The 27579-nt window shown below is 55.3% G+C and overlaps 1 protein-coding gene across 2 annotated transcripts; it reads left to right on the forward strand.

The window, feature by feature from the left end:
* Positions 1 to 1414: 1414 nt before the first annotated feature.
* PVALB (parvalbumin) lies at positions 1415 to 16198 on the forward strand. 2 transcript variants are annotated; one of them, XM_012787113.3, is made up of 5 exons: positions 1415 to 1482; positions 3779 to 3846; positions 5495 to 5627; positions 6853 to 6962; positions 15983 to 16198. In XM_012787113.3, exons 2-5 carry the CDS (start codon positions 3786 to 3788, stop codon positions 16009 to 16011), a joined length of 333 nt encoding a protein of 110 aa, XP_012642567.1. In that variant the 5' UTR covers positions 1415 to 1482; positions 3779 to 3785; the 3' UTR covers positions 16012 to 16198. The 2 variants fall into 2 exon arrangements, with proteins under 2 accessions (XP_012642567.1, XP_012642568.1); XM_012787114.3 differs by lacking the exon at positions 1415 to 1482 and adding an exon at positions 3374 to 3445.
* Positions 16199 to 27579: the final 11381 nt, after the last annotated feature.

Raw genomic sequence — 27579 nt, forward strand, 5'->3', positions numbered from 1 at the left:
ACCTCCTGGGCATCTCCACCAGAAGGTCCTCCAGGCACCCCAAACCCAGCTCAAGCTCCCAGCTGCCCCACTACTCTCTGTGGGATTTGGGTAGGTCACCTTGGCCCTGGTTTCTTCATTTCTAACATGATGTAGGTGGCAGCAGGTTGTAGTAGGTCACCCCAGAGGCTGTCCCAGCCCTAACGTCCTGGGATTCTCCATGCCGGTGCCCCATCTCCCACCTCCTCCCTGCACTCACCACCTCCATAAACAGCACCGCCTTTCTCCAATGAACCCCGGCCTGGAAACTTAGACTCAACTTGGACTTGTCCCTCTTGTTCACACCACATCCCCAAGTCTGGAAGGCTCTCCCTCGGTGATGGACTCCTCCCTGTTGCCACCACCACCGTCTTCGCCCAGGCCCCTGGCCCACACTGCCGGGCCCCAGCCTGGCCCCAGCCCACGTGGTCCCCTCTGCTTCTTCCATCCGTGGAGCCTCCCCCGCAAACAGCCTTTGCAGGAAGCCTGGGCCACCTACTCCTGTCACTGTCAAGAACTATGCGATTCTTTTTAAGCTTAGGGATGAGGGGGAAAACATTTCATGGTGTTTATAGTAGATATTTAATACATTTTTGTTGAATTCATTTGTTCATGCTTTTCAAAACACACCCCTCGGACAGTCATCTCTAATCCAAGACAGACATCAGAGAATCTTTTGCAAATCATGACAGCTTTGGGCCTTTGTTCCACTTGTAGGTGGCATTTTGCAAACAATTTCCGAGGGTTTTATCTTCCCCCTCAAGCCCATCCATAGAGCACAGTCTCCCCTGACTGAGCTCATTTTACAGATGGGGAGACTGAGACCAGAGAGAGAAAGGGACTTGTCTGAGAACACGCAGAGCATCTCTTTCTGCCAGGCAACGGACCATCTCATGAACGTGCCAAGTCCACTCCCCGCCCCAGCTCCCTAGCTTCCATCAGCAGTCACTTAACATCTAGCGTCTTTGTGCCGTTTGCTGATCTGAGCGACAGCAGCGTGCGGCCTGGCAAGGCTGCAGGGAGAAGACGATGGGTGCACAGGACTGGTCCGGTCTCCTGCACAAAGGACAATTCTCATTCCATGCTTTTCCTCGTCTTTTCTCTTCCTTTCCATGCAGGATTTGGAGGGAGGAAATGTTGCTGCCATCTAGAGTGGTCATGGAAGGCTTCGTGGAAGAGGCGAGACCTGCCTGAGCCTCGATTTTGGGTGCCGGAGGGAGGCAGGGGCCAGGGGTTATTAATAGGCCCAGGGAGGGTGAATGTGATACAGACACCCAGCACCACGGTTGGGGAGTACCTGACACCGGAAGGGGAGGGGGCCGGGGGCTGGGGGGGGCGCCACCTCCCAAAATAGCCAGGCAGAAGCCTATATAGGTGGCCGTCCCACCGCCAGGATCACTTCCCAACAGGAACTCCCACCAGCCCAGCCTTGCAGTGCAGCTTCCGTCCCTCCACCCCGCCGAGGTGAGTGGCAGCTACTGAGGTTGGAGAACAGGGGGACGCCGCAGGATGAGGCGAGCTGGAAGGGACGGCCACATCTCCCCTTCCCTCGGTGCCCCACGGCTGGGGGTGCCCATGCTCAAAGCCAGGCAGCTGTGGAGTCCAGGGCTGAGAGTGAGAATTCCTGGGTTCTTCCTCTGACTCCTGGTGTGGCCTGGGACAAGCCTCTCCCCTGGCTGGGCCTCACGCTCCCCATCTGTGGAACCAGAGGGTGGAGCCAGACATCTGTGGACTCTGGTGACGCCATCAGAGGGGACACAGAGCGCAGAGGGTTCTGGAGGAGGACTACGGAGGGCTGAGGGGCTGACCTAAAAACCTTGTCTGGTGCTCCAGCCGGGAGGCTCGGGCCCAGAGAGGGTGTCAGGTGGATGGGAAAGCTCAGCAGCAGGGAGGGCTGCAGGGAGGAGAGACAAGAGTGGGCCTCTGTCGAGGCCCCAGACTTTGCCACAGGGTCAGTGTTTGGGGACTCTCCAGGAGCCAGCATGTGGCTCAGATGTGTGGGACTCAGAGCTGGACCCCGGGCACCAGGGAGGACCATCAGGGGGGTCAATGACGTCCAAGTTAGTAGAGCCGGGAGTGGGCCCTGCTCTGCCACGGTCTCACTGTGTGTCCTTAGGCCAGCCACGACCGTCCTGACTCAGTTTCCCCACCAATGTAGCATAAGGGTCCCTCACCTGGGGGAACAGACTCTCCAACTAGGCCACCGGAGTGCGCTGAGCCTGGGAGCTAAAATGACAGCACAGCATGTCGGAGTCAGTGGCCCGGCTGGGGGCAAGGGGCAGAGGCAGCAGGGGCCAGGGCAGGCGGGGGCTCCTGGGAAGGCCTCGAGCCGAGAGATAGCAGGTCGGGAGCTGCAGGCTCGGCGCCTTAGAAGCCAGCTGGCGGGCTGCTGCCCAAAGGAGCTGACTCACAGGGAGGGGGCAGCTGGAGCCAGCAGCAGCGGCCTAAGGTTTCCAGGAAGGGCAGCCATCCAAGGCTGCGCGGGAGAGGCAGTGTTGACAGCGAGCGCCAGGGAACCTGAGCGGCTGACTAGGCAGCGAAGCAGCTCTCTGGCCCCCACAAGGGCCACCACCACCCCAGCTCCTGCCCACCTGCCCATACCCTAAGTTGGAGTCCCTAGGTCCCACTAGAAGGGACCACCCATCTAACACAACAGAGGGAGACAAGCCCAGAAAACAAGGTCACAAGCCAAGGTCACGCAGGGACTCGGTGCAGCCCAAGATCTAGGACCCAGGCCTCCTGCCTCCCTGACCAGTGCTCGCCCTCTGGAGGCAGCTTGCTGCCGCTGAGCCTTGTGGGACCGCGAGGAAGATGTAACTAGCTTCCGGCTCCATAAAGACAGGAGTGTCACATTTCCCAAAAGTGCAGTACAGAACCCCAAGCCTGCTCAATTGGTGTAGAAAGTGTGGTGGCATGGTGCCACCCTCCCCCCAAACAGGCACGGGCCTTCTAGGAGGGTGCACAGAGATTCCCAGTAGCTCCCCACCCTGCCCTCCCACAGGCGTTCTCGGGAGTGGGCAGAGTCTGCACCTCACCCCCTCCTGGGGCCCAGGAGACCAGGAAAGCAAGTAGTAGAGAGCTAAGTCGGCAAAAATAAATAAATAAATAAAGTCAGGTTTCCGAATGCACATCTCTGGCCAGATGTGGGACGGGGGACCCGCAAATGGCCCCCGGCAGCTCCTGCCTGTCCCTGTCCCTGCCACCCTCTCCCCCGAGTCCAGAGGGTCAAGTTTCACGACCTCAGCGCTATTTTGCAGCATAAATTTGCATCCAGGACAGGCCGGAGCAAAGGCCGACGCGGGAGTGGAGAGGAAAAGGGAGCAGGGCCAGGTGCCCAGGTCCGAGACCCCGCGCCGCCCGCATGCCCTTGACGGCAGGCGGGCTCTCCAGACCCAGCGGTGGCGCGGGCGCTCCCTGAATTCCAGAGGTGGCCCCTTCCCCTCAGGCCCTGGCCATAGCCCCCCGGGATCAGAGGACCCCCGGCAGGACGGGGCGGGGCGGGGCGGGAGCGGGAGCGGGAGCAGGAGCCGGGCGAGAGCCGGGCGAGAGCCGAGCAGGCGGGCGCCCTCCCGCCCGCGGCCCGCGCGGCTCGGCGGCGCGGCTGGACTGAGCCGTCCCGGCAGCGCGCAAAGCCGGGCGACCCTGGCGCCGTGCCAGGCCGGGCGGGCGGCGCGCAGTACTGCGGCGCTGGTCATATGAGCAGAAATGATGAGAAAAGCACTTTTTAATCTTTTCGCACTTGCTCTGCCCGCTCAAACAGTTGCAGGATGGCGATGACAGACTTGCTCAGCGCTGAGGACATCAAGAAGGCAGTGGGAGCCTTTTCGGGTGAGCAGCACGCTCCCCTCCCCACCCCTCTCCCCTCGTCCACCGCCCTCGCCCCTGCACCTTGCAGGTCTGCAGCCGCTGGGTCCTTTCCAGCGCTTTTCTGCCCGCGCATTTGGCCGGACACCTGCGGGGTCCGGAAGGGGGTGTCCACAGCAGTCCCCAAACTCTGTCCTGGCGGGACTTGGCGCAGGGAGCAGGCGGGGAGGCCAGCGCCTTGCCGGAGCAACAGAAACTTGCGGGGCGCCGAAAACTGGGTGGCCACGCTGGGAGGACTCAGGGTCCCGGACAAAGGGCAAAGACCTGGGTCGGAGGAGGGACCTCCCCGGTCCTTGTGCGCGCGCAGGACTTCTCCTTTAAGGCGCGGAGGGGCTGCAGGCGCGCACTCCTTTCCTCGACCCTCATTCCGGACAGGACTTTCCTGACTGGGGCTGTTGTTGGCCCCTGGCTGTCTGAATTCCCTCCCGGGGCTCAGAGCCCCTCTCCTCTGACCGACTTGCGGGAGAGGTGACCTTCTGGAGCGGGTGCTCAGCTCTACCCAACACTGCGCAGAGCATCCTTCCAGCCTCTTAGGCGGGCCAAGGGAGGGGAACGGCAGTCTCCCTTCTCCGGAGCTGCCCGGGACTTCAGGCTTAGCTGCCCGCCTTCCTCCCTCCCATCGTCCAGATGGGGGAACTAGGGGGCCGCTCGGAGAGGATGAGAGACTTGCCCAAGGTCACTTAGCCCAGCAGAAGGGGTGTTAGAACTGGGGTCGCCTCCAGGTCTTGGTCTCCCACCCCAGTGTCAGAGGCAGACAGGGGACTTTTCCTTCCCAAGACCCCCCAAGACACACACACACACACACACACACACACACACACACACACACACACATAAGGTACACAGTCTAACATTGTACTCTTCCCCAGGTGTTCTGAAGAATGAGCTCAAGACACAGAAAATTGGGAGGTGGGAGGGACCCCGTTTCCTTTCTGCTGTGCACAAGAACCTCTGGGAAGCCCCCCTCTCGGGCCGCTGTGATAACCCACCCCCTTCCCCTTGAGCCCACCTGGCTACCCATGAGAAGAGACTTCACTGGAGATTCCTGGGGAGCCTTCCGACACCCACACACACACTGCCACTGGAATGGATTTCTGCGGCAAAGCCAGGACTTCTGGGTCCTCCCCTCCTCCCACTGTGTGACCTTGAGAGAAACTTGTCCTTTCTATGTCGATTTTTCTGACAAGAGTCTGTGATCAGGAAAGAAGGTCGACCTCCTCCCTGCGACGCCAACAGACACACAGCACGGTCACACCGCCTTCAACTCCCGGCCCACTCCCACCCAGCCACACCCGAAAGCTTTCATGGACACACGGTTCTCAGGAGGACAGAAGTCTCTGGTTGGGGCTTAGGTGCTGCCCCCCAACAGGGAAAGGTGCAGGGGGGATGGGGAGCAGGCTCAAGAGCCAGGGAGGTCTGGGTGTGAGCCCACCCCTTCCACCTCCGGCTGGTGACCTTGGACAGCACCCTCCCCTGGCCAGGATGGAGGGGTGTTCCTCCCATTCCCATCGCTGGCATGTGGGAGTCCATCAACAAATGCCGTGACACCCCCCACTCCCCTTCTCTGCTGTCCCTTCCCAGTCCTCACTGGACTCTGCTCTTCCCCCCACAGCCGCCGACTCCTTCGACCACAAAAAGTTCTTCCAAATGGTTGGCCTGAAGAAAAAAAGCGCGGACGACGTGAAGAAGGTGTTCCACATCCTGGATAAAGACAAGAGCGGCTACATCGAGGAGGATGAGCTGGGGTAAGCCGCGGGGAGGGGACTGGGGGCTGGGACTCTTGTTCCAAGTTCCCATCGCACCTGCCCTTCTCTCTGCAGCCTTCACAGAGAGTAACCGTGGTGACCCAGGGCTCGGCCCGGAGGCCAGGGGGAACCCTTCCCAGCACTGCTGCTTCCGAAGAGCAAAACCCTCATCTGAAAGTGCAACTAACTAGGTTAAATTATAGCCGCTTAATATTGCTAATGGAATGATGCTACTTAATAATTTAATACAAATGAAGAGGCAGTTTTTCTTGCTGCCTGACACCACAGGCAAGGAAGAAAACACTCACTTGAGTATTTCATTGGTTTTCGTTTGTCTAAAAGGCACCTTCCGGCATCCTGCAGACCCCAGCTTTTTGGTACTAGCGCTGCTTGGAGCAATGTCCGGGCCAGCCCGGGCTGCAGAGCTAGCTTTGGGGTTTCAGGGATTCTTGGAGCAAAGCGGAGGAGGAGGAGGCCATGGCTAGGAAAGTGCAAACCGTGTTAGCAAAGACACCTCTCATCATCGTAACACCCCTTGGCCACCTGGCACATCTGCCGACCCAGCTGTGCCTTCTGTCACTCTCTGGCCGAGACTACCTTGGATTTTGTCAATAAGAGAAGGGGGAGGGTATAGAGAGAGGGCTCCAGGCCCATTCTGTGTCTCCCCAAAACCATTTCACAAGGGTACCCTCCGAACCTTCTCTTTCTGCGTGAGCACACACAGGGACATAGGCTGGCTGCCCCTGGCCTCGAGGCATCTCCCTGGCCAGGAAGCCTCCCCTGACCCCTTGCTCCCCCAAGTGGGTGGCTGCACCCCTCTCTGCATCCTCCTTCACTGTGTCCATCACACCTCGAGGTCTCTCTCGGAGTGTTTGACCTCCTCCCCACTCCCGCAGCTCCGGCCTAAGATCACCTCCATGCCGCCAGCTTCCAGCAGAGCCTTGACACAGAGCAGACACTCAGCAGATATGTGTTGAATAGATTAACAAAGGCAGGTGCACTGCCTGAGGTGGGACTGACCCTTCTCCGAGGACAGCCTGTCCTTCCCTGCACACGCACCCACGAAGTCACAGCCACCGACCAGGCCGCCTGGCGCAGCGTGGCTGCTTGTATGCCACACTTGCTGCCTGTCCCAGCTGCCCCGTCCCCTGCGTGGGTGCCAGCCCACCACCATGCCGTGTCCCTGCGACTGATCTCGGCCGACTTTCTCCCTTTCCTCCTCCAGATTCATCCTAAAGGGCTTCTCTCCGGATGCCAGAGACCTGTCTGCTAAAGAAACCAAGACGCTGATGGCTGCTGGAGACAAGGACGGGGACGGCAAAATCGGGGTTGACGGTAGGCAGCCAGGACCCGGGGTCGGGGCGTAACGGGGGTCTGGGGACATTTGGATGCTGAAAGTTGCAAGCCGTGTCTGTCACAAGGAAGGGAGATAAAGGCCCCTCAGTCTCCAAGCTGAGAAGAAGAGAGGCCGCCCGTCAGGTCTGCGAGCTCTCTCACGCACACCAGGCAAAGAAAAGCTGATATGTTTTTCTAGATTTGAACAACCCAGAAGGAAGTCGTTCTCTTTTTTTCTCCACTGGGTATGGACCCAGGAGGATTTGGGATTTCCCCTGAGCTTCGCCTGCACCTCTGCGTAGCTACTCGTGTGGGCTCTGCCCACCTGGCTGTGTGGCCCTGGGCAGTTTCCCATCCTCTGGGCTCTGCCTCCGTCTGTAACCTGAGGAGGTGAGGCCAGCCGATGCCCAAGGACCCTCTGCCTCTCACGTTCTCTGATCCCGGATGGAAATTCCTTATCTCCTGTCCTTCTTGGATTCGCGTCCTGGTGTCCCATGACCTCAAGTCTCAAAACCCATTTTGGCTTCACTTGAGTATACCATGCCAGTGTCGCAGGCGAGCCAGGAAAAACAGCCAGCCAGGAATCCGCTGGGAATTTGGAAAGAGAGCACCTGGTCCAGCCTTGCCTTTCAAGCTTTGCTCTTAGCATAGGCAAGGGGCTGGCGGCACGCCATCCCACGTCCTTCTCCACTGGGCTCTGCCTGGCATTCGTGGAGCACATCCCAGCACTGTGATCTCCCTTAGCACCGTGGCACGCTTGGCAGTCATCGCCACTTTGCAGGTGGGCACCTGGACATTGCAGGTGCTTAGCCTAGTTGGGAGAGCCAGGATGCAGTGGTGGAGCAGGGGTGTAGAACCAGGTCCGAATGAGCCTTTGCAGCATGCTATGCCATCATCTGCCCTCCTGACGGTCCTTTCTGCCAATCTCAGGGAAAACTGTGTCAGTGCTTGGCCTCTGGGCCCAGACTGCCCAAGTTCAAATCCTAGTCCTGCCACTTTCTAGCTGTGTGACCTTGGGCCATTTACATAACTACTCTGGGCCTCAGTTTTCTCATCTCCAAACTAAGGATAATAATGGTTCTTATCTCAGAAGGTGGTCATCAGGATTAGATGTGTTAATATGTAAAATGGTTACAGCAGTGCCTGGCGCAGAGTAAATGCTATATACGTGTTTGTTAACTAATTTTTTTTAAAGGGACGGGGTTGCATTCATCCTTTTACCCCCAGTATCCAGCCGGTATCTGACACAAAGCAGGTACTTAATCAACATCCGCCACCTAAGCATAAAGTCCAGACCCTCATGCTCTCTGCCCCTCGCCAGCCGTGACCTTGAATGCACCACCTCTCCACGCCAAGGTTCCTTGCCTGGCAAATGGGCACAAACTTTTCCTGAGGCCTGTTTGGGCTTGTGGTGAAAATTTAGTGTCTGTAGACACAGAACTGCTTTGGGAAAGGTACAAAGACTCTGAAAGTTTATTAAAGTTTTATTTTTTGCCAGAAACAAGAATGGAGAATCTCTACCAAGGTCCGGTGCAGGGAGTCCCCAGCCATCTGATGCCAGCTACCCTTCTTGTGTGGGAAGGAGGGAGGTGGTTTTAAAGGAATAGAGTGGAGGGTGTGGGGGGGGCATTGGTGGCTTGGCTGCTCCTGGGTTCTGGTGATTGGCAGATCCTCCCCCAGTGCCCACATCCTCACCAAACCACTCATCAGACCTCCCCACCCCCAGCCCTGCCTCCCACCCTGACCCCAACCCAGGCCTCCAGACCTGCCGCCCATGTTCACGGGCAGCCAGTATGCTGCAGCTCAGAAGCCCTGGCAGGGTCTTCATGGCTGGCTGCTCCAGGCAACCTAAATGAGGAAGAGAAACCAGCCAGACCCTGGCCTGGTTGCCTGCCTCCCCACCCCCTCGCCCCCACCCGCTGCACTCAGATCTTAAAGCGACAAGTAAACTCTTCCAGCAGAGCCAGCAGATGTTTTTTGAGATGAACCAGGCCCATTTTCTGGCTGGGTGCCCTGGTCAGCAGCTCCGTGACCCTGAGCCTTGGCTTCCTCACCTGTAAGCTGGCATGACAACATGGGAGTGCTGAGTGCAGCGCCCAGCACATAGTAAGTGCTCAATAAACGGCAGCTGTGATACTATTTTTATTCCGTCTGCACAGTGCTTGCAGTTCTGTGTATATATAGAAAAACAAATGGTACTGCCAGGCAGAGGCAGAGAGGGCAGACAGTGGGCACTGTGCAGATTTGGAGGTTGTGGGCAGGAATGCCGCAGACTGGGAGGGGCAGAGAGAGGGAGGTCCAGGCAAGGCGTTGGCACCAGCAAAGGCTGGGAAATTTAGGGTGTGTTCAGAAATGGGCCAGATGACTGGTTTGCAGAGGGTAAAAGAGGAGATTATTACTGGGCCTGTAATGTGTGCACAACCAGTGTTGGGCTCTGTACAAGTGTCACCTCATTTGACCTTGGGATGACAGAGGACACAGGTGCAGGTGCAGAAAGAGCAGCTCAGGGGGCCCAAGATCACACTGCCAGCAAGCGCCAGGCCAGGATTTAAGCCCAGATCTGCCTGACAGCACAGTGCAGGCCTCCACCAAGCTCGTGGGCAAGAGATGAAATAGACAATGAGTGCGGAGGCCCCTCCCCCACTTCCACCCCCTAAGCGCAGGAGGGGCAGGTGTGATGGTGCCCGACCGGTGGCGACATAGGAGGCAGAGCCCTTTGCATGACCCAGAAGGTTGTGCTCCAGATGCCTTGCTTTGCTGCTGGCTCCCGTAAAGGCCAGGGGGTCTGCACCCCACTTTCCAGCAGAAGAAGGCCTTCAACACCCAGGGGACCGGGGGCAAGTCATGGCACCCCTCTGACCTTTACATGCCAGTCTTTAAAACCAGGGGTCAGGTCACTAGCCGATCACTGGGGTCCATTCCAGCTCTGGGATTTCGCAGATGTCCCAGTGGATAAATCTCTCCACAGAGACCAGTTGAGCACTTAGGCTCAGCTGTGCGACCGAGAGTGATGGCAGCAACAGCGTCTGGCTTTGTGGGACATTCGGCGCATGCCGGGCACTGCGCTTGGCGCGTCACCCGTTCAATCCTCCCCGCTGTCTTTGAGATGGATACTGTCACTATTCCCTTTTTGTAGATGGGGACACTGAGGCTCAGAGAGGCTGCGGCTTTGCCTGAACCCCCAGGCTGGGGAGAGAACAGGTCAGGATCCGAGGCCAAGCCTGAGATGGGCTCCAAAGCCCATGACCTGAGCTGCCTGCTTCACTCATTCATTCACTCATTCATTCACTCATTCATTTGAAGTTTGGTGAGCATCTGCCATAAGGTGAATTTATTTATCGATGTATTGCTTATTTCTCTCTGCCCACTAGGCTGTCAGCTCCACAGAGCAGGAACTTTGCCCCACAGCCTAGGAGAGGGCTTGGCACAGAGTGGGAGAACAAGAAAAGTTTGAATGAATGAATGAATGAACGTGCACCCAGCTCTGGGGCCGCAATGACGAGGCAGCACAGCACCTGTGTGTAGGGAGAGCGAGCGGTCTGCTGGCCAAGGCTGCAGACGCGTGCGGGCCGGGGACTTGCACGCAGCAGGTGCTGGGGAGCCCGGGACCAGGGACCGCCTCTATCCCCAGCTCTGTTTGTCCTTCTTGAAGGTGAATAACACTTACCAGGTGCTTTAAGATCCTGTATTGAAGGGAGGGGGTAGGAAGACAAAGTTCTAATAATAACCCTTTACATTCTCGTCTCTGGGGCAACTACTTCCAGGAAGCTCGAAGACTTTTATAGATGCGGTTGATAGATTCTCAAAGGCCACCCTGAAAGGCTGCTGCAGAGCTGGTCAAGGGGGGATTTTAAGGCAGAAAAGGAGAAAGAAACTGGAAAGAGGAGAAAGGTGCCAAAAAGCTCAGCTGCAGTTACAAAGCCCAGGAACAAAAGCAGGCAGGACGCTGAGTAGCAGGTGCCTTCCGGGCACTGCACCTTCACAACAATGGTCTCAAACTGGGGCAGCTCTCAGAATCCCCTGAAGGCCTTTTGCAACACAGATGGCTGCCCCCACCCCTGATTCCTTAGGTGGAGCCCAAGCTTTGACATTTCTATCAAGTTAGCAGGTGGAGCTGATGGTCTGGGGAACCACACTTTGAGAACCACTGCCTTACAATAATCCTAGGAAGCAAGAGAGGAAACTGAGGCAACGAGAGTTTAAGTAACATGCCCAGGACACTCCTTTGCAGAGCGGGGAGTGAGGCTCGGTGGTCCAGCCAGGGCCATCTGGGGTCCTGCTTCACTCGGGCGTGTGTCCCCAGCCCAGGCTCTCCACATTCAGCGTGCACAGCCCGGCAGGAATCAAGGTCAGCTTCCATGCCCACGGCCTGCCAAGTGCTGCACACACACAGGCCTTGCTTCTTTCGGCTCATCCAAACATCACAACAGCTCCACCTTTATTACCTGTGCAGACAAGGAAACTGAGGCCTGGGGGAGCAGAGCAACTTGCTACCAAGCATTGGGGCACATTTCAAACCCTCCCTATGATCCCCAGTGCTGGAGAAAAGATCCGCCCACCCCGCGTACACACATGTGTGCATGTGATCCTAGTTGCATTGTCCCTGAAACCCATTCCTGGTGGCGGATCCGCTTTCCGAGGCTTTAAGCCTATTCCGACTCGAAAGCCTGTGGTTTGCTTTTTGCTTCTGTTGCTGAAAAATGTAGTCATAATTATTGCCTGACCGTGGCAGCCTGTGTCACTCACATGCCTAAAGGCATTGCCTTTTCTGCTTCCCTCTGGCGAAATCTGTTCTCTTTTATCCTTAAGTAGCCTATTAACCATTGGAGCATCCGGGCGTGGAGGAAGCCCTTGGGCTGCGGCGGCACACCTGAGTCCCCCAGAAAGCAGGACCTGCCGAATGCCAAGCGCACGGTGCCAGCTGCGTGAATGGCTGTGCCTTGTCCTCTCTGAGGACATCCACATCCTCATCGGGAAGGCAGGGAGAAAATACCCACCTCCCAGGGTTACTGCTTGAACGACGTGCGTGTTCTGGAAATGGTTCCTTTCCTCTTGTTTTATGTGAGTGCTTTTGCTTGTAAGCTAACTCGAAACCCTTTGGAAGTGGTGGGACCCCAGTCCTCCATGGAAGTGAAGGAGCGTCTAAAATGGGAGAAAGGTGAGAGGGATGGGAGGAGACCCTCCCTGCCTCCCGGTAATTCCAGCCCTGCAGCCCCTGTGGGATTCGATTTCCAGGCCAGACAGGACGTGCACGCCGGGGCCAGCCCACAGTCCTGACGGCAGAGCCCTGAGGTGTGCGATCCTTTGTCCCCTCTCATTGTGCCCTCGCACCAGCCCAATGAGGTCCAGGGGACACTGGTATCCCCACTGAGAGATGAGAAACTGAGGCCCAGTGAGGTGGCAAAGTCACACAGCAAGTCCTTGGCCGAACGGGCCCTGGGTCTCCTGACTCCGCCAGCTCCTCCCCCCAGCCGAGCTGAGACGCTGGGGTTATAAATGGCTTCCGTGCTTAGCAATCTGCTCCTTTTTATTCCCGCGTGGACTTTCCCGGGCTCCGGCCTTATGCTGCGCTAGATAAGATTTAGCAAGGGGAGAGGAAGCAGCGCCTTATGTAACCGGCCTCCTGCAAAAGGGAGCAGCGAAGACGTCCGCTCTCCCGCCCCTCTCCGGCTGCTCTGGGGTTGCAGCGCGAGCCGCGCAGCCCTCGGCCCAGCCTTCCAGGAGGAGGTGCAGGCGGGCAGAGCCATGCCCGAGTTAGACTCTTCCTCACTGAGTGACTCTCAGCCTCAGTTTCCCTGTAAACAAAACGAAGATAAGAAAGCCAATGGCTTGGCACACCGGGCAGTGCCTGGCACAGCAGGAACACCCAGGACCGTCCACGCCGCCTCCTTGAGGCTGTGCGGCTTGGCCCCGAATGACCCGGCCTCCCGTTCCCTGAGACGGGAAGGTGATCCCTGTTTGCAATACCAATTTATAAGAAACCGAGCCCGGGAGCTATTTAGAGGCGAGGTGATAAACCAGGAGGCCGGTCCCGCGTGGTCCTCGCGGCAGAGGGAAGGAAGGAGCCTTCCAGCCGCTGACTCAATGGCCGGCTCAGTTTCGCTGTGGGCTCCAGCGTGTGCCCGGCTCCCCTGTCAATAGCTTCTAAATCTGTCCAGTCCCCACAGCAGCCCGGACAGGCGCAGACCGAATTAGGCTGATTTCAGTTTCTTAAGGGAAGGAGAGGAACAGACTACTCTGGTCCTCTGAGCCTCCCTCCCGCCCCCATCCCTGCCTTCTCTGTCTCTTTCTGATGGGACAATGAAGACGTCCGCAAGCTGGCCCCAGGGGCCTTGAGCGAGTTTCCAACTGCAAAGGTCATGCCGTACTCGCATGTCCCACAGAAGGGAGAATGTTCCGGATCCCTCCAAAGGCACATTCTCCCTCATACCTCAACATTACGAGTTCATTGAATTCTGTTTCCACTGTGTGCCGGGCACGGTACTGGGCACTCCTTGTTCATCTGCTCATATCGTCCTTACCATAACCCCATGAGGAGATAGCCTCAGCGTCCCCATTTTAAAGATAAAGAAACCGAGGCTCAGAGACTGTGTTTCCATGAATGGATGGGCCAGAGATGGGATTCTAACTCTGTGGGGTCGATAGTGTTGGAAATGTGTACCCAGTCAGCTGGTTGCTAGTTAGGCTTGCCATGTCCTCTGTTTGTATTTTCATTGTCCTTGTTAGTTTCAGGGGTTTTGTGGTTTTTTTTTCAAGGCTCCAACCTGTGTTAGGTGTGGTAGGAAGAGACAAGGGAGGTGGGACTAACACATGTAAACTACCAACTGTGCGCCAAGGATCTTTCTGTATTTTCTCATCTGGTCTTTCCAACAGCCGTGTGAGTAGGCATTATCATACCCACTTTACAAATGAGAAAACTGAGGCTCAGAGAGGTAAAGTAGCGAATTATGGCCACCCAGCCAGGGAGTGAGGGAACAAGATTGAGACCCAGCTCCGGGGTTGCTGGAAGGTTGTGGGCAGGTGCCAAGGTGGAGGCAGGAAATGGTGGGGGGCGGATGGAGACAAGCAACAGCCACCAGGACAATGACGCTAACAGATAGAGGCTGTGCTACTGCTTGCAGGGCCCCGCCCCTGCGGCAGGCAGCGCCAGGCGTTTCGCAGGCTTGGTTTCCAAGCGGCTGGTTTGCAGCAGCCACCAGATGCTGAGAGCCTGCTATGCACCCAGCCCATGAGAGCTTTGCTCCTGGCTCCTCTGAGCAACAAAGGGGTACCATAGTGAGCTTCATTTTACAGATGAGGAAACTGAGGCGTAGTGAGATGACATATCTAGTCGAAGGTCACAGGAGCAAGAAGTGGGAGCTGGGAGTTGCCCCCCAGTTTGTTTGCCTAAACACCGCGTGAGGGCTGAAAGGGCGTCTTCTAGACCCGACTCCTCACTGAAAAGAAAACCAAGACCAGGGAGGGTGAGGCACCTCGTCCAAGGACACGAGTGGACGGCAGGACCAAGGCTAGAACCCTGTCCTCCAGCGCCTGTTCCCCACCCAGGACCCTACCGACTGCCAAATCAGGTGACCTGGACTTTGCAGGGCCCTTGTTTGGGCATTTGTGTTCCTCTAAGGAGAGACCTGGGCATTTTGGAGGAGGCGTGTTAGCAGGAGGTGCCAGTGAGCTGGCTAGCTCCTAAGAGCTCTGCCCTGAGACGGGTCCCTGCCCTCGGTGTGTCTACGAAGTGCCCTGCTCAAGGTTACGAGGGGATAGAATGAGAATCCTGTGTTCTCTGCAAAAAGCCATGACATGTGGCCGTGGTGGTGAACCAGCTGCTTCTGTGTGGACGGTAGTGTGGGCAGAGGGTCTGCGTTAAAAGGCACGGGAAACCCCAGAGGTCCAGAGTCCTCCCAAATGCCGACCCTGCACCCCCGGAGAGGCCCTGGTTGGTGTCTGTCACACGGACAGGAGAGGGTGGTGTCTGTTTCCCAGGCCAAACCGCAGGAAGGCGAGGAGTCCCTTCACCTGGCTGGCTGGGCCAGGCCGTTCCGTGGTATTTTATGTTTTTTCACTTTTTAATCTGGAAACAACTGTAGACTTACAGAAGCGCCATGATGGCACAGAGAGCCCCTTCACCCTCCCCCCAGCTCCCCCGCATGTTCCCGCTTTACGTAACCGTGGTCCAATGGAGAGAACCAAGAAATTGCACGGCTGGGTTTTCATGAATGTTCCATTCAAATCTGGGGAGGGTGGAGCTTAGCTCAAGGGAGGCCCAGATACTTTCTGTGGCCTTTCGGAAGCCGCTGCACACCTGGTTTTTCATTTGTCTCTCACCAGGAATTATTACTGCCCCTCTGGTCGCCCCCGCCCCGCCAGGCGAGGGCACCAAAACCTGGAGAGGTCCCCTTCCAGCGAACAGGGCTCGGCTGGGCCTGGAGTCCCTGCCCCTGGGTCCCCCACCTGTGTTCTCCCCACATCACAGCACCCCTTTTCTGGGGTGATGGGGGCTTACCCGAGACCCTCCACTCCCTGTCGGGCCCTAGACATGGCATCTCAAAGACACGTGGTGGCACATGGTGGCAACTCCTTGTCCTCTCTTGTCTCCTGGGGAGAAAAACAGCAGAGAAGTCCAGAAACATTGCTGGACTCTGAGACTCAGTCTCCTCATCTGTAGAATAGGAATAATGACAAAAGTGCCCTAGGGGATTATTGTCAAAGTCAAATGAGATACTGTGCATAGAGTGTGTAGAGTGGCGCCTGGCATATGATAAACAGAAATTTATTATTGCTATTATTATTGTAGCTATTAATAATAACTGTGTGTGGCATGGCATCATGAAACAAGAGACATGGTATAATCACTTCCCATCTTGCTTCATTCATCCACCCATTTATTCCCCCTCTGTTCTCCAGGTCTCCTTCCTGCAGCAGATGCAAAGCCAAGAGAAAGTGCCGTGCCGGGCCACGATCAGGCTGTGGACATCTCTCTTGCAAATCCGCCTCTACTCACTTCCCTTTGTCGTTTGCTTTTGCAGAATTCTCCACCCTGGTGGCTGAAAGCTAAGCGGCTCTGACTGTCCCAGGTCTTCCTGCCCCGAACAACTGATCTCAGCCCCTCTCACCACCCTCCTGCGTTTCTATTCAGTTTGTTTATGTTATTTTTTACTCCCCCCTGTCCCCTGCGGCCCTCCAATGACACCACTGTTCTTCTGGAAAATGCTGGAGAAACAATAAAGGCTGTACCAACCGGACTCTGCCTGCTTAAGGGATCCCGCCTGGTGCGGGCGTTGGCCTTCCAGACACCTGGGGAGTGGGGCGGGTCTTGACAGGCAGAAATGACACAATGGAGGGAAAATTTACTGAGCCCCTCCTCTGCACTTGCTATGAAGCATGGTACTCTCCATGGGCTACCCAGGTAATCCTTGCAACTGCCTCATAAAGCGTGATGAATCTCCCGTTTACAGATGCAGAAACTAAATCTCAGAGAGGGGGAGTAATGTGTCTCAGCCCACCCAACTAGGGCGTGTTGGTGCAGGGGTTTGAATGCAGGTCTGTGGATGGGTGGATACATGGATGGGTGGATGGGTGCATGGGCAGGTGGATGTATGGATGGATGGAAGCATGGTGGGTGGGCAGGTGGATGTATGGATGGATGGAAGGATGGATGGAAGGATGGTGGGTAGGCAGGTGGATGGGTGGATGGATGGAAGGATAGTGAGTGGGCAGGTGGATGGATGGATGGATGGAAGGATAGTGGGTGGGCAGGTGGATGGATGGATGGATGGATGGATGGGTGCATGGGCAGATGGATGGGTGGATGGTGGGTGAATGGGTGGGTGGGCAGGTGGGTGGATGGATGGATGGAAGGATGGTGGCTGGGCAGGTGGGTGTGTGGATGGATGGAAGGATGGTGGGTGGGCAGGTGGATGTATGGATGGATGGAGGGATGGTGGGTGGGCATGTGGATGGGTGGATAGATGGATGGGTGCATAGGCAGGTGGATGGATGGATGGATGGATGGAAGGATGGTGGGTGGGCAGGTGGATGGATGGAAGGATAGTGGGTGGGCAGGTGGATGGATGGGTGCATGGGCAGATGGATGGGTGGATGGTGGGTGAATGGGTGGGTGGATAGGTGGGCGGATGAGTGGATAGGTGGATGGATGGGTGGGTAGGTGGGTAGATACCCATTAAAACTCTTTTTGTTACAAATGACAGAAACCTAACTCAAAGTAACTTTGAATAACTCAAAGTAACTAAGCAAGAAAGGAAGAAAACAAAGGACTTGATTGGCTTATGTGCCTGAACAGACAGGGGTAGGTCTCCGTAACAGCTGGATCCGGGAGCTCAAATGGTATGATCGATCGTGACTAAGTCCCTCTCGCCTGCCTCTGAGCACTGCTGTCCTTTGGGCCGATTTGTCCTCAGGCAGGCTCCCCTCATGATGGCAAGACTCCTCCGGCTGCTCGAGGTGTACACTGAGCAACACCAGCAAAGCAAGAGCTTCCCTTTCCCGATCCCGCCCTCAGGAGGCCCCAGCTGTAGTCGCTTAACGCCCGCCCATAGCTGCGGTTTATCGGGCACAGGCTCTGCGCTGGGGCCTCTGCGGGATTCCCCTGCACACGCACCTGTGAATCCTGCGCTATTACCGCCGCCCCTGCAAAGATGAAGAAACCAAGGCACAATGAATTTAAATGCTTGCCCAAGGCCACACAGCGTGTGAGTGGCGGAGCCAGGACCCCGACCCAGCAGTCACCCGCCTTGCTGAGGTTCCAGAAGCTACTTGCTTAGCCCCACTCTTTGCTCGGCGGGGGCAGGGCCAGAATGTAAACAGCAAGGGGCCTGCAGTCGGGGCTGCCCATCTCCTTCCGCTGTCCCGGCATCCTCTGGCCAAAAGCACCTCTGGGTCTTCCATGGCTGCCCCTTGCTTCCTTCCCTTCACCGCTCTGTTCTTCTCTCTTCCTCACAGGGCCCCAAACTCCTTAATAGCCTACAAAGCCTTTTTTGTCTCACCCCTTCCAGCTTCGCCTTTCCCCTTTCTTGCTACTCTGCTGTGCTCTCCCCTCTCACCACGCCCACGTGGCCCCCGCCCTATAGTCATTCCTTGCCTTCTCCGCTCCAACTAGATAGAATGTTCCATTCCTCAGAACTGCCATGCCCTCTCTCCCCTCTGGGGCCTTGCACAGGCTCTTCCACCAGCCCGGACTGCTGTTCCTTCCCTGCCTGGCTCATCACTGCATTGCCGAGGCCTTGGGCTTCAGCTTAACTGAGGCTGCCTCTGAGCCTTCTTCGATCCCACCCAATGCCCACATGTGGCTGCTCATCTTTACTTACAATGACTCTTATTGAGCACCTACTATGTGCCAGGCCTAGTAGGGCTCCACACAAAGAAACTGGCCAAGCCTGCTGCCATGCAGCTGCCGCCTTGGGGGCTCCCGCTCCCTGCTCTGTGCTTCCTTCGTGCCCCTCCACGCCGTGCTTGCTGCTTCTCTGGCCATTTGTCTTCTCCAAGGGACCAAAATATTTGCAAAACCTATATCTGGTAGGCATTTAGTATCCTGAATATGTAAAGAACACCTACAACTCAACAACAAAAAGACAAATTATATTAGTCAGGGTTCTCCAGAAAAACAGAATCGATTGTGTGTGTGTGTGTGTGTGTGTGTGTGTGTGTGTACATGTTGGGTATCCTTATCTGAAATGCTTGGGACTAGGAGTGTTTCAGATTATTTCAGATAGTGAAGTATTTGCATTATATTTATTGCTTAAGCATTCCAATCCAAATATCCAAAACCCAAAATGCGCCAATGAGTATTTCCTTTGAATGTCATGTCAGCACTCAAAATGTTTCAGATTTTGGAGCATTTCAGATTTTGGATGTTTGGATTTGTGTGCTCAACCTGGATGTGTGTGCATGTGTGTGTGTGTGCATGTGTGTGTGTGTGTGCATGTGTGTGTGTGTGTGCATGTGTGTGTGTGCATGTGTGTGTGTGTGCATGTGTGTGTGTGTGTGCGTGTGTGTGTGTGTGTGTGTGTGTGTGTGTGTATAAAGAGTAAGGAATTGGCTCATGCAATTATGGAGACTGACGAGTCCCAACAGCTGCAAGGCAAGTGGGCAAGCTGGGGCTCTGGGAGAGCTGGGTGTAGAACGGTGGTGTAGTTCCAGTCCAAGTCCAGAGGCAGGAAAAAAGCCAACGTCCCGGTGCAAAGGCAGTCAGGTGGAAGAAATTCCTCTCACTTGGACGAGGGTCAGCCTTTTGTTCTATTCAGGCCTTCAACTAACTGGATGAGGTCTACCCATATTAGGCAGGGCTTTTTTTCAGTCTACCGATTTAAAAGTTAATCCCATCCCAAAACACCCTCAAAGAAAGACCCAGAATAATGTTTGACCAAACATCTGGGAACCTCCTGGCCCACTTAATTTGACAAATAAAATAAATCATCATGCAGTTCAATTAAAAAGTGGGCAAAGGGCTAGGTGAGGTGGCTCTCACCTGTAATCCTAGCATTCTGGGAGGCCAAGGTGGGAGTATCATTTGAGGTCAGGAGTTCAAGACCAGCTGAGCAAGAGTAAGACCCCCGTCTCTACTAAAAATAGGAAAAATTAGCTGGGTGACAGACCTGTAGTCCCAGCTACTCAGAGGCTGAGGCAGGAGGATCACTAGAGCCCAGGAGTTTGAGGTTGCTGTGAGCTAGGCTGACGCCACTGAACTCTAGCTGGAGCAACAGAGTGAGACTCTGTCTCAAAAAAAAAAAAAAGAAAAGAAAAGAAAAGAAAAGGAAAGAAAGAAAGAAAGAAAACAGTGCGCAAAGGACTTGAACAGACATCTTTCCAAAGAAAATATATAAATGGCCAACAAGTATTTGAAAAGATGCTCAACATCATTTGTCATTAAGGAGATGCAAATCAAAACCACAATGAGATGCCACTTTACGCCCACTAGAATAGCTATAATCAGAAAAAGTAAAATAAGAAGCGTTGGGGGGGGGAGTAGAGAAATTGGTACCCTCACATCTTGCGAGTGACAGCATAAAATGGTGTAGTCGATGTGCAAAACAGCTTGGTAGCCCCTCAAAAAGTTAAATAGATTTTCAACATATCCCAGAGATTTCATTCCCAGGTATAGGCGGGCAGTCTGGAAAGTATCCAGCCACGTAACCCTTTCTTGTTATGTAAACAATGGCTGGATACTTTCCAGAGAGCCCAGGCATGTCCAAGAGAAATGAAAACATGTCCACACAGAAACTTGCATGCAAATGTTTATAGCAGCCATTATTCATAAAAGCCAAAAGCCCAAATGTCCATGAATGGATGAATGAATAATGAAAATGTGGCATAGCTATATATTGGAATATTATTTAGCCATAAAAATAATTAAGTATTGGTACATGCTACAACTTGGACACAAGCAAAAAGGAAAACAAAGCACCTGCATATGGAGAATCATGAGTTTAGCGTGAAGAGGAACTGAGTTTATTCTGTGATTGTGCAGGCACGAAATCGGACCAACTGGGGGGATGCACAGGGCAACAGCTCTAGGGTGAACCTGAGGAAGCCTTGTCTGCCCTTGGAGCTGCTGAGCAGCAAGGCAGGCTTTCCTGCGAGGTGGTGAGTGCCCTGTCGTGAGAGGCATGCAAAGGGAGATGAGGAAACTTGTTGAAAGAACTCATGCATCCATGGGAGAGTTCCCTGCCCGTTCCTCCCAACTCCAAGATGCTGCGATCACAGGCCATTAAAACCCATTTAGCCTCCTGCTGGCATCTCGCTGCCCTGTTGAATCAACCATTCATCAGCTATTTATTGAGCACAGGTGTCACGCGGCTGGATCCAAAGAGGGTGCTGCTTCCTAAAGAGGCAGAGAAGTTTCCAGGCTGTTCTATTTTCTCCCTCCCACCTGACCCAGCGTTCAGAACTCCAGCTGAGGGAAGGCTGTCATGTGCTGATGCCACTGGCTTCGGAGGAGATGAGTTTGCAGTGAACGTCCCTCTTGCCGGTTGCTCTGCCTAGACAGCTGTCCCTGCAGTGTGCTCCCCACCTCTGGCTCCGGTGCTGACTCCTGCTGGTGGCGTCACCACCAGCTGCCGCTCCTGGTGCCGCCCTCTGGGCAAACCTTCATGCCCACGTCCTGCCCAGCCTCCCTCGGGGCCAGGCAGCTGTGTGCAGAAACCAGGCTGCTGCAGTGCAGGAAGGGACAAGGTTGAGGGACAGTTATGGGACATCCACAAGTCAACTATCGCATGTCCTTTCTAGTAGTCACTGTGGATATTCTATAGTAACATGGGAAAATACCAGTGATGCGAAGTTTAATTTTTTATAGGTGACACATTATCTATTATAGCTCGTTACTGCCTACTAATCACTGTCGTTACCATCGTCACCAATTCTCACCTCTTTCTACCAGAACCCCAGCTGGGCGCAGGGCAGCAAGGTAGCCTGTGAGAAATACTCCCCGACGGTTTTGGTCTATGGGACGTCGGCTGCTGTCTCCAGGTGGGGCTTGCAGGGAAGCTTCTGGAGAAGCCAGGGCCGTCCTTCTTGGCCATGTCTGGGACGCAGCCTGGGGCCCAGACGCAGAGCGTGTGTCTGGGGCCTAAGACTAAAGACAAAGCTAATGATGGTGCCGCCAAAAAGCCAGGGGGAGCCCGGGGCCCCGATGGCTCCTTGAAGCCCCTGCGCTGGCCTGGAAGCTGCTGGCCTTGGGGACGACCGTGGCGGGAGGAACACAGGCCCCCGTTTGGATGAGCCATTGCGGTCCGCACCTGTGGCAGATGTCAGGGTCAGGACCATCAGCTGTGGTTGACGACAATGCCCAGCCTGAGAGCCTTCCCCTTAAAAGCTCTGTATTTTCTGCTTCTGGGGGAGGAAAACTGGACTTGGGGACCATACTCTGCCTCTTTTCCTCCTTTGCTGGCAAAGCAATAAACTTCTCTTTCCTTCTCCTCAACCACCTGTCCTGGCGCTTCCGGCGAGGCCTCCGGGACGAGTGCAGAGCTTCCGGTAGCGCACCTGGGGGCTGACGCCCTGCTCCAAGAATATTCAGAGGAGAGGACAAGGGGCGGGACCGCTAAATGCAGCTGATCATGGCGATAATGACAGCCCTTACCTTTGCCCAGCACTTTACAGTTTGCAAGGCGTATCTCAGGCAATAGGTGGTGTCAGTTTTGACCCTCATGGTCACTCAGAGAGAGGGGGAGGTCGGGGGTATTGTCATGCCAGAGCCCAGCCGTGTCAAATGGCCTATTGTCTATCATGTCACAGCAGGAGCGTGATCACCAGGGAGGCCCTGAAAGGAAGGAGGGCCCAGGACAGAGCCCTAGGGGAGCCATTTCAGGAGCAGGGAGCAGAGAAGCCTCCAGCATGGGAGAAAGACCGGCAGGGGGAGGGGCAGGGGGAGGGGTGTCTCCAAGCAAGGCAGAGAGGATGCAGAGGGAGGAGAGGCCGTGTCAACTCCACAGAGACGCCCCTTCAGGGACAGTGCAGACGTGTGGCCAAGGGTGTGGCTCAAGGAGCCAGCCTGCCTGGGTCTGTGGCTAGCGCATTGCTAAACCTCCTTGTGTCTCAGTTTTCCTCTCTGTAGAATGGGATAACAATAGTCCCCACTTCATGGGGTTACCATGAGGCTTCAGTGCTGTCACAGGCCTGGCATGCAGTGAGAGCACAGTGTCCTCAATTCCTGAAGGCCCAGAGGGATAAATGTCAGAGCACGGCCCGGAGGTGATAGCAGGGAGCCCCGTAACCAAGGGGACCGATTGGTGTGTGCAGAGCGGCCATCTCCCGCCTCTGAGAATCCAGGGGTAGATCAGGACATGGGCTGTGGGGCTGGGAGAAGGAGAAGAGAGCTGGGTCTCGAACCTGCCCAGAATTGAATCAGGCAGGGACAGATGGGAAGGGTGCCCCCGAGCAGACCCCTTTCCCCCTCATGGAGGTAACTATCTTTGGGTTAAGACGATGTTGTTTCCTAGAAGGCTTCCTAGATTTGACTTCTATCTCTGTTGCTGTGTGACCTCTCGCAAGTTACTTAACCTCTCTGTGCCTCAGTTTTCTCAGTTGTAAAATATGCAATCATGAGATCATGATGCCACCTACCTGTGCAGATGGTTGTGACAGTGAGATGACACAATCTCCGGAGAGAGCCTGGCCTGAGTCAGTTTCTGTGGCTGTTATTATTAATTGGTGTCACGAGGGGCCTCGTTTAAAAACTACTGGGCTAAGACGACGATTCCTCCAGAGACCTACGCTAAGGGGCAGTAATTCTCACCCACACTCACAGAATTCCTACTCTCTGCCAGGCACTAGGACATGCTGGCTGCAAGGGTGCCGGGGCTCCTGCCGTCACGGTGTGCACCTGGCAGGGGGAAGGGACGTGCTCCAGTCGCTACCCTCATAAACTCGTGCTGTGCTGAAGCTTGCTCTGGCCAGTCATGCCATCCTCACCCCAAAACCCCCGATGAAGGACCTACAATTGCTCCCCGGCCACACGGGAGGAGTCGGGCAGAGAGGGGCGGCAGCTGCCCAAGGGCACACAGCTCGGAGGTGGCCAAGCTGGAGTCGAACCCCGGGGGTCTGGCTCTCAACCCTGTGATCGTGTGCACTGCCCACGACTGCAAACAGTGATGCCGGCTGTCACAGTGTCCGGGCAAGCGAGTGAGCGGAGAGACGCACAGCAGGAGTGAACTAGGTTGAGAGGGGACAGCAGGGCAAAGGCCCTGGGGCGGGACATGCAGGTTAAGGCTGAGAATCGGGAGAGTCAGGTGCCCCAAGAGGGGGCAGTGCCCGCCCACTGGGACGCCCACTGGGCCTGACAGCCCCACAGGGAAGGCAGAATTCACCCCAAGTACCTCTGGGGGGACTTTCAGTGGAAATGTGACAAGATTTGGAAAAATCACCCTCAGCCACTGAAAAAGACTGAGGGGCATGTTGGGTCCTGCCACATGCAGACAGCGTGGTGCCAGCTTCTGTGTGCAGGAGAAGGGGAGAGAAAGAACTAGACAGAATGTGCATGCACATCTGTGCTGGAACGTGGCACAGTCTCTGAAAAGGTGTCCGGGCCACGTGGAGGGCGCAGCCCCTGCTGCGGGCCAGGGCGGGAGGGGATGGTCTCCCAGATTCTTGTCTGTCTTTGCAATGTTAAACCTTGGGAAGAGATTGTTGATCTGAAATTAAAATTTTTAAAAGGTGATGCTGGCCGCTGGGTGGAAAAGGGAACCGGAAGGTCAACAGTGACTCCCAAGGCACCAGGAGAGAATGACACCCCTGGCGGTCAAGTTCCTATGGGGGGGGATGGGGGACCTGCTAAGATGGGGCCAGAGTGCTGCCGCTGCCTGGGGAGGGCTGGTCTGGGTCTGGGACCGCTGCATGTCACTCAGCTCCTGGGCGTGATGTGGGGTGGGGGCTGGAGAAGGGACCCGCTAGCGTGGCCTGTAGTGGAATTCGCCTGGGTGCGGACTGCGCCATCCGGAAACATCTGTCCCCTCCTGGAACACAGCCACACAGCTGGAGGCGTGGCGCGTGGAAAGGGACAAGCAGGGAACATCAGGAGGTGCGGTCACCCCTGCTGCAGGACTCAGAGCCCAGAGCTCTGCGTCTCAAAGGGAGAGAGGTGCGGGGTGAGTCACCGGCCTCTCGTTCTCTGTTGGCCAGCACATACATGGAACATTCTGGAAAAGCAGCTCTTGGCTTCCACAGTTGAAGCATCTCGGGCTCTTAAAGGAGGCCTCCGGGTGGCCCTGGACAGATCATTTGCTCGACTTGACTCGAAGCAGCCGCAGAGTGAATCAAAGGGGCGAGCGGCCGGCTCCCTCCCGCAGCAGGCGTTTTCCCGGCGGCTGCTGCCCCCTGCTGACAGGACCAGCACATCGCGGCCTCCGCGCCGCGCCGGGCCAGGGCCCGGGTCCACTTTGCATTCCGGGCGGGCGCGCAGAAAGTGAGTCAGTCCATTTCCTCTGCCCTTTACTGAGCTGGCCCGCCAAGCCATCAGCGCAGACATAAACAGCCAGGCCCGCGTGGACAGCGGGAGGAAGAACAGCAGAGGTCATTCCCACGGGAAGGCGGAGTGCCAGCCGAGACACGGTAGGAAGTTGTAAGACGGAACTCCATCGCCGCATATAAACCCCTCTCCACTGGGGGGTCGTCGTCACCCCGTGGCTGCTAATCAGAGCCTTACCACCTGCCCGGCGTTAGCCAGACCCCTTACCTGTGGCCGCCCATGAGCCCCACGGCGCCCGCAGGAGCAGGTAGGAGGAGGCTGAGACACGAAGGGGAGGTGGCAGAGCAGGGACTCAGCCAGGCAGGCTGAGTCGCAAGTCCTTGCGGATTTCAGTGTTAAAGTCAGTATCCCTTACTCATCGAGTTCAGGCATCGAAATCAATGGGCCTCATCCACGGAAGACTTTGCCCCCAGGGGACATGGGTGATGTCCGCAGGCAGTTTTGGTTGCTCCCCGAGGGAGATGATGCTGGCATCTGGCAGGGAGAGGACACAGATGCTGCCAAACATCCTACAGCGCTCAGGACAGCCCCTGCAACAAAGAGTTATCCACCCCCAACTATCAATAGTGCTAAGGTGGAAAAACCCTGGTCTAAGTACATAGAATTCTACACGCCTCCTAGCCCTCTCTTTTTGGCATTGCCCTCTGACATGAGAGCATTCAAGCAAATCTGCTTTAACGTGTGAAAGACGTTCTTCTTGAGAATTCATGCAAAATCTCTCTCAAGAGGCCTTTTCCCTACGAATTTCCCCTAAATCCTCTTATTTACCCAAAGGGATTGTTTAGCATCCAACAATCCTGCTACTACACCCTGCAACTGATGGGGCTGTGATGGGGCCCAGGCAGAGGGAGAACCCCCTGGCTGTCACATTAAGAAGGCTAAGGGACTTGGGCCCTGCAGTGGGCACGATCAGCCCTGGAGCCGTGCGTGGAATACCGTGGCTGTCCCTGGCAAGGAGCCGTATGCATGCGGCTCATCAGCGACGCCGGGAGGCATTCGAACCCGGGATGATTGAACAGTTCCTAGGGACAACTTGTCAGCAGCTGCCCCTCCACTCCCCTCTTACTCAAAGCTCCCCCCCCAATCGGCCTAAATAGCCCAGTCCCTGGCTTCCAGGAGCAGCACTGTTAACCCCTCCTCTTCCACAGCGCATGTGGGTCTAGCGAGTGGTGCAGCCAGAGGGTGGGAGGGGACCCAGGGTCACGCTGCCCCCCTCTGAATGGTCATAGCACTCCTCCTAGTTCTTGTGCAGGTATGATAACAAGCGTATTACTGTGTTTCCCCAAAAATAAGACCTACCCATAAAATAAGCCCTAGCAGGATTTCTAAGCATTTGCACAATATAAGCCCTACCCCCAAAATAAGACCTAGTGATGGCCACGGCTACGCAGCGTGTCTGCACAACCAATGCATTTCGTTGCAGAGTGGTAAAGAAGACGAGCAGCCCTTCTCATCTGCCCCATCCTGACAGCTACTATCCCAGAGGTGACCGGAAAGGCGAGGGCAGCCCCACCAACAACATCAGCTCCCCCTGCCAGGTCCTGGCCACCCTGTGCGTGCTGCAAGCTGAGGCTTTGAGGGGAAAATAACACATCCCCTGAAAATAAGCCCCAGGGTGTCTTTTTGAGGAAAAATGGATATAAGACCCTGTCTTATTTTCAGGGAAACACAGTACCCATGCAAGAACTGGTGTTCAAGAATAGGTCCTCATTCACTGAATGAAAGAATGACCAGAAGAATAAACCCTACATGAACTACAAAGAACCCTACATGAACCCTACAATAAACCCTATTGATGAAATATTTATTGAGTGTCTCACCGTGCTGGGCCCTGTCCTAGATGCTGGGTTAGCAAAAGAGGCAAAGTCCCTGTTGTTACGAGGTTTACCTTCTGGTGTGGGGAGACATACCATGCAAATAAACAAATATGGAACACACTCAGCTCTCCATACCCACAGATTCCACATCATGGATTCCGCATCTCAGATTCAACCAACCACAGATTGAAAATATTCAGCGGGAAAAATTTAAAAATAACAATACAACAATAAAAGATAATACAAATTTTCAAATACAGTATAACATTTGTATAGTATTTACATTGTAATAGGTATTATAAGTATTCTAGAGATGATTTAGAGTATGCAGGAGGATGTGTGTAAGTTATATGCAAATACAATACCATTTTATATAGGGACTTGAGCATGCATGGATTTTGGTATCCATGGGGTCCTGGAGCCAATCCCCCATGGGTACAGAGGGACAGACTACATAATCTTGAGTAGTGGTGAATGCTATGAAGAAAGTAAAGCAAGTCAAGGAGATTGAGACTGACAGATTGGGAGCAATTCCTAAATTGGGTGCTTGGGAAGGTTCCCTAAGGACATGACACTTGAGCAGAGATCTGAAGATCATGAGGGAAAGAGCTATGTCTTCATGCTGGGGACAGTATGTGCAAAGGCCCTGAGGTAGGAATGTTCTTGATGAGTTTGAGAAACAGTAAAATGACCAGATGTAGTGGATCAAGGTAGGTCCCAGCATCACCTAAGAGCAGTCATTCTCAACATGAACATACATCAGAATCACCAGGAGGGCTCATGAAAACAGACTGTGGGCCTCAACCCTCGTGTTCAGTTGGTCTGGGGT

The sequence above is a fragment of the Microcebus murinus genome, chromosome 10, assembly GCF_040939455.1.
Source record: "Microcebus murinus isolate Inina chromosome 10, M.murinus_Inina_mat1.0, whole genome shotgun sequence".
NCBI lineage: Eukaryota > Metazoa > Chordata > Mammalia > Primates > Cheirogaleidae > Microcebus > Microcebus murinus.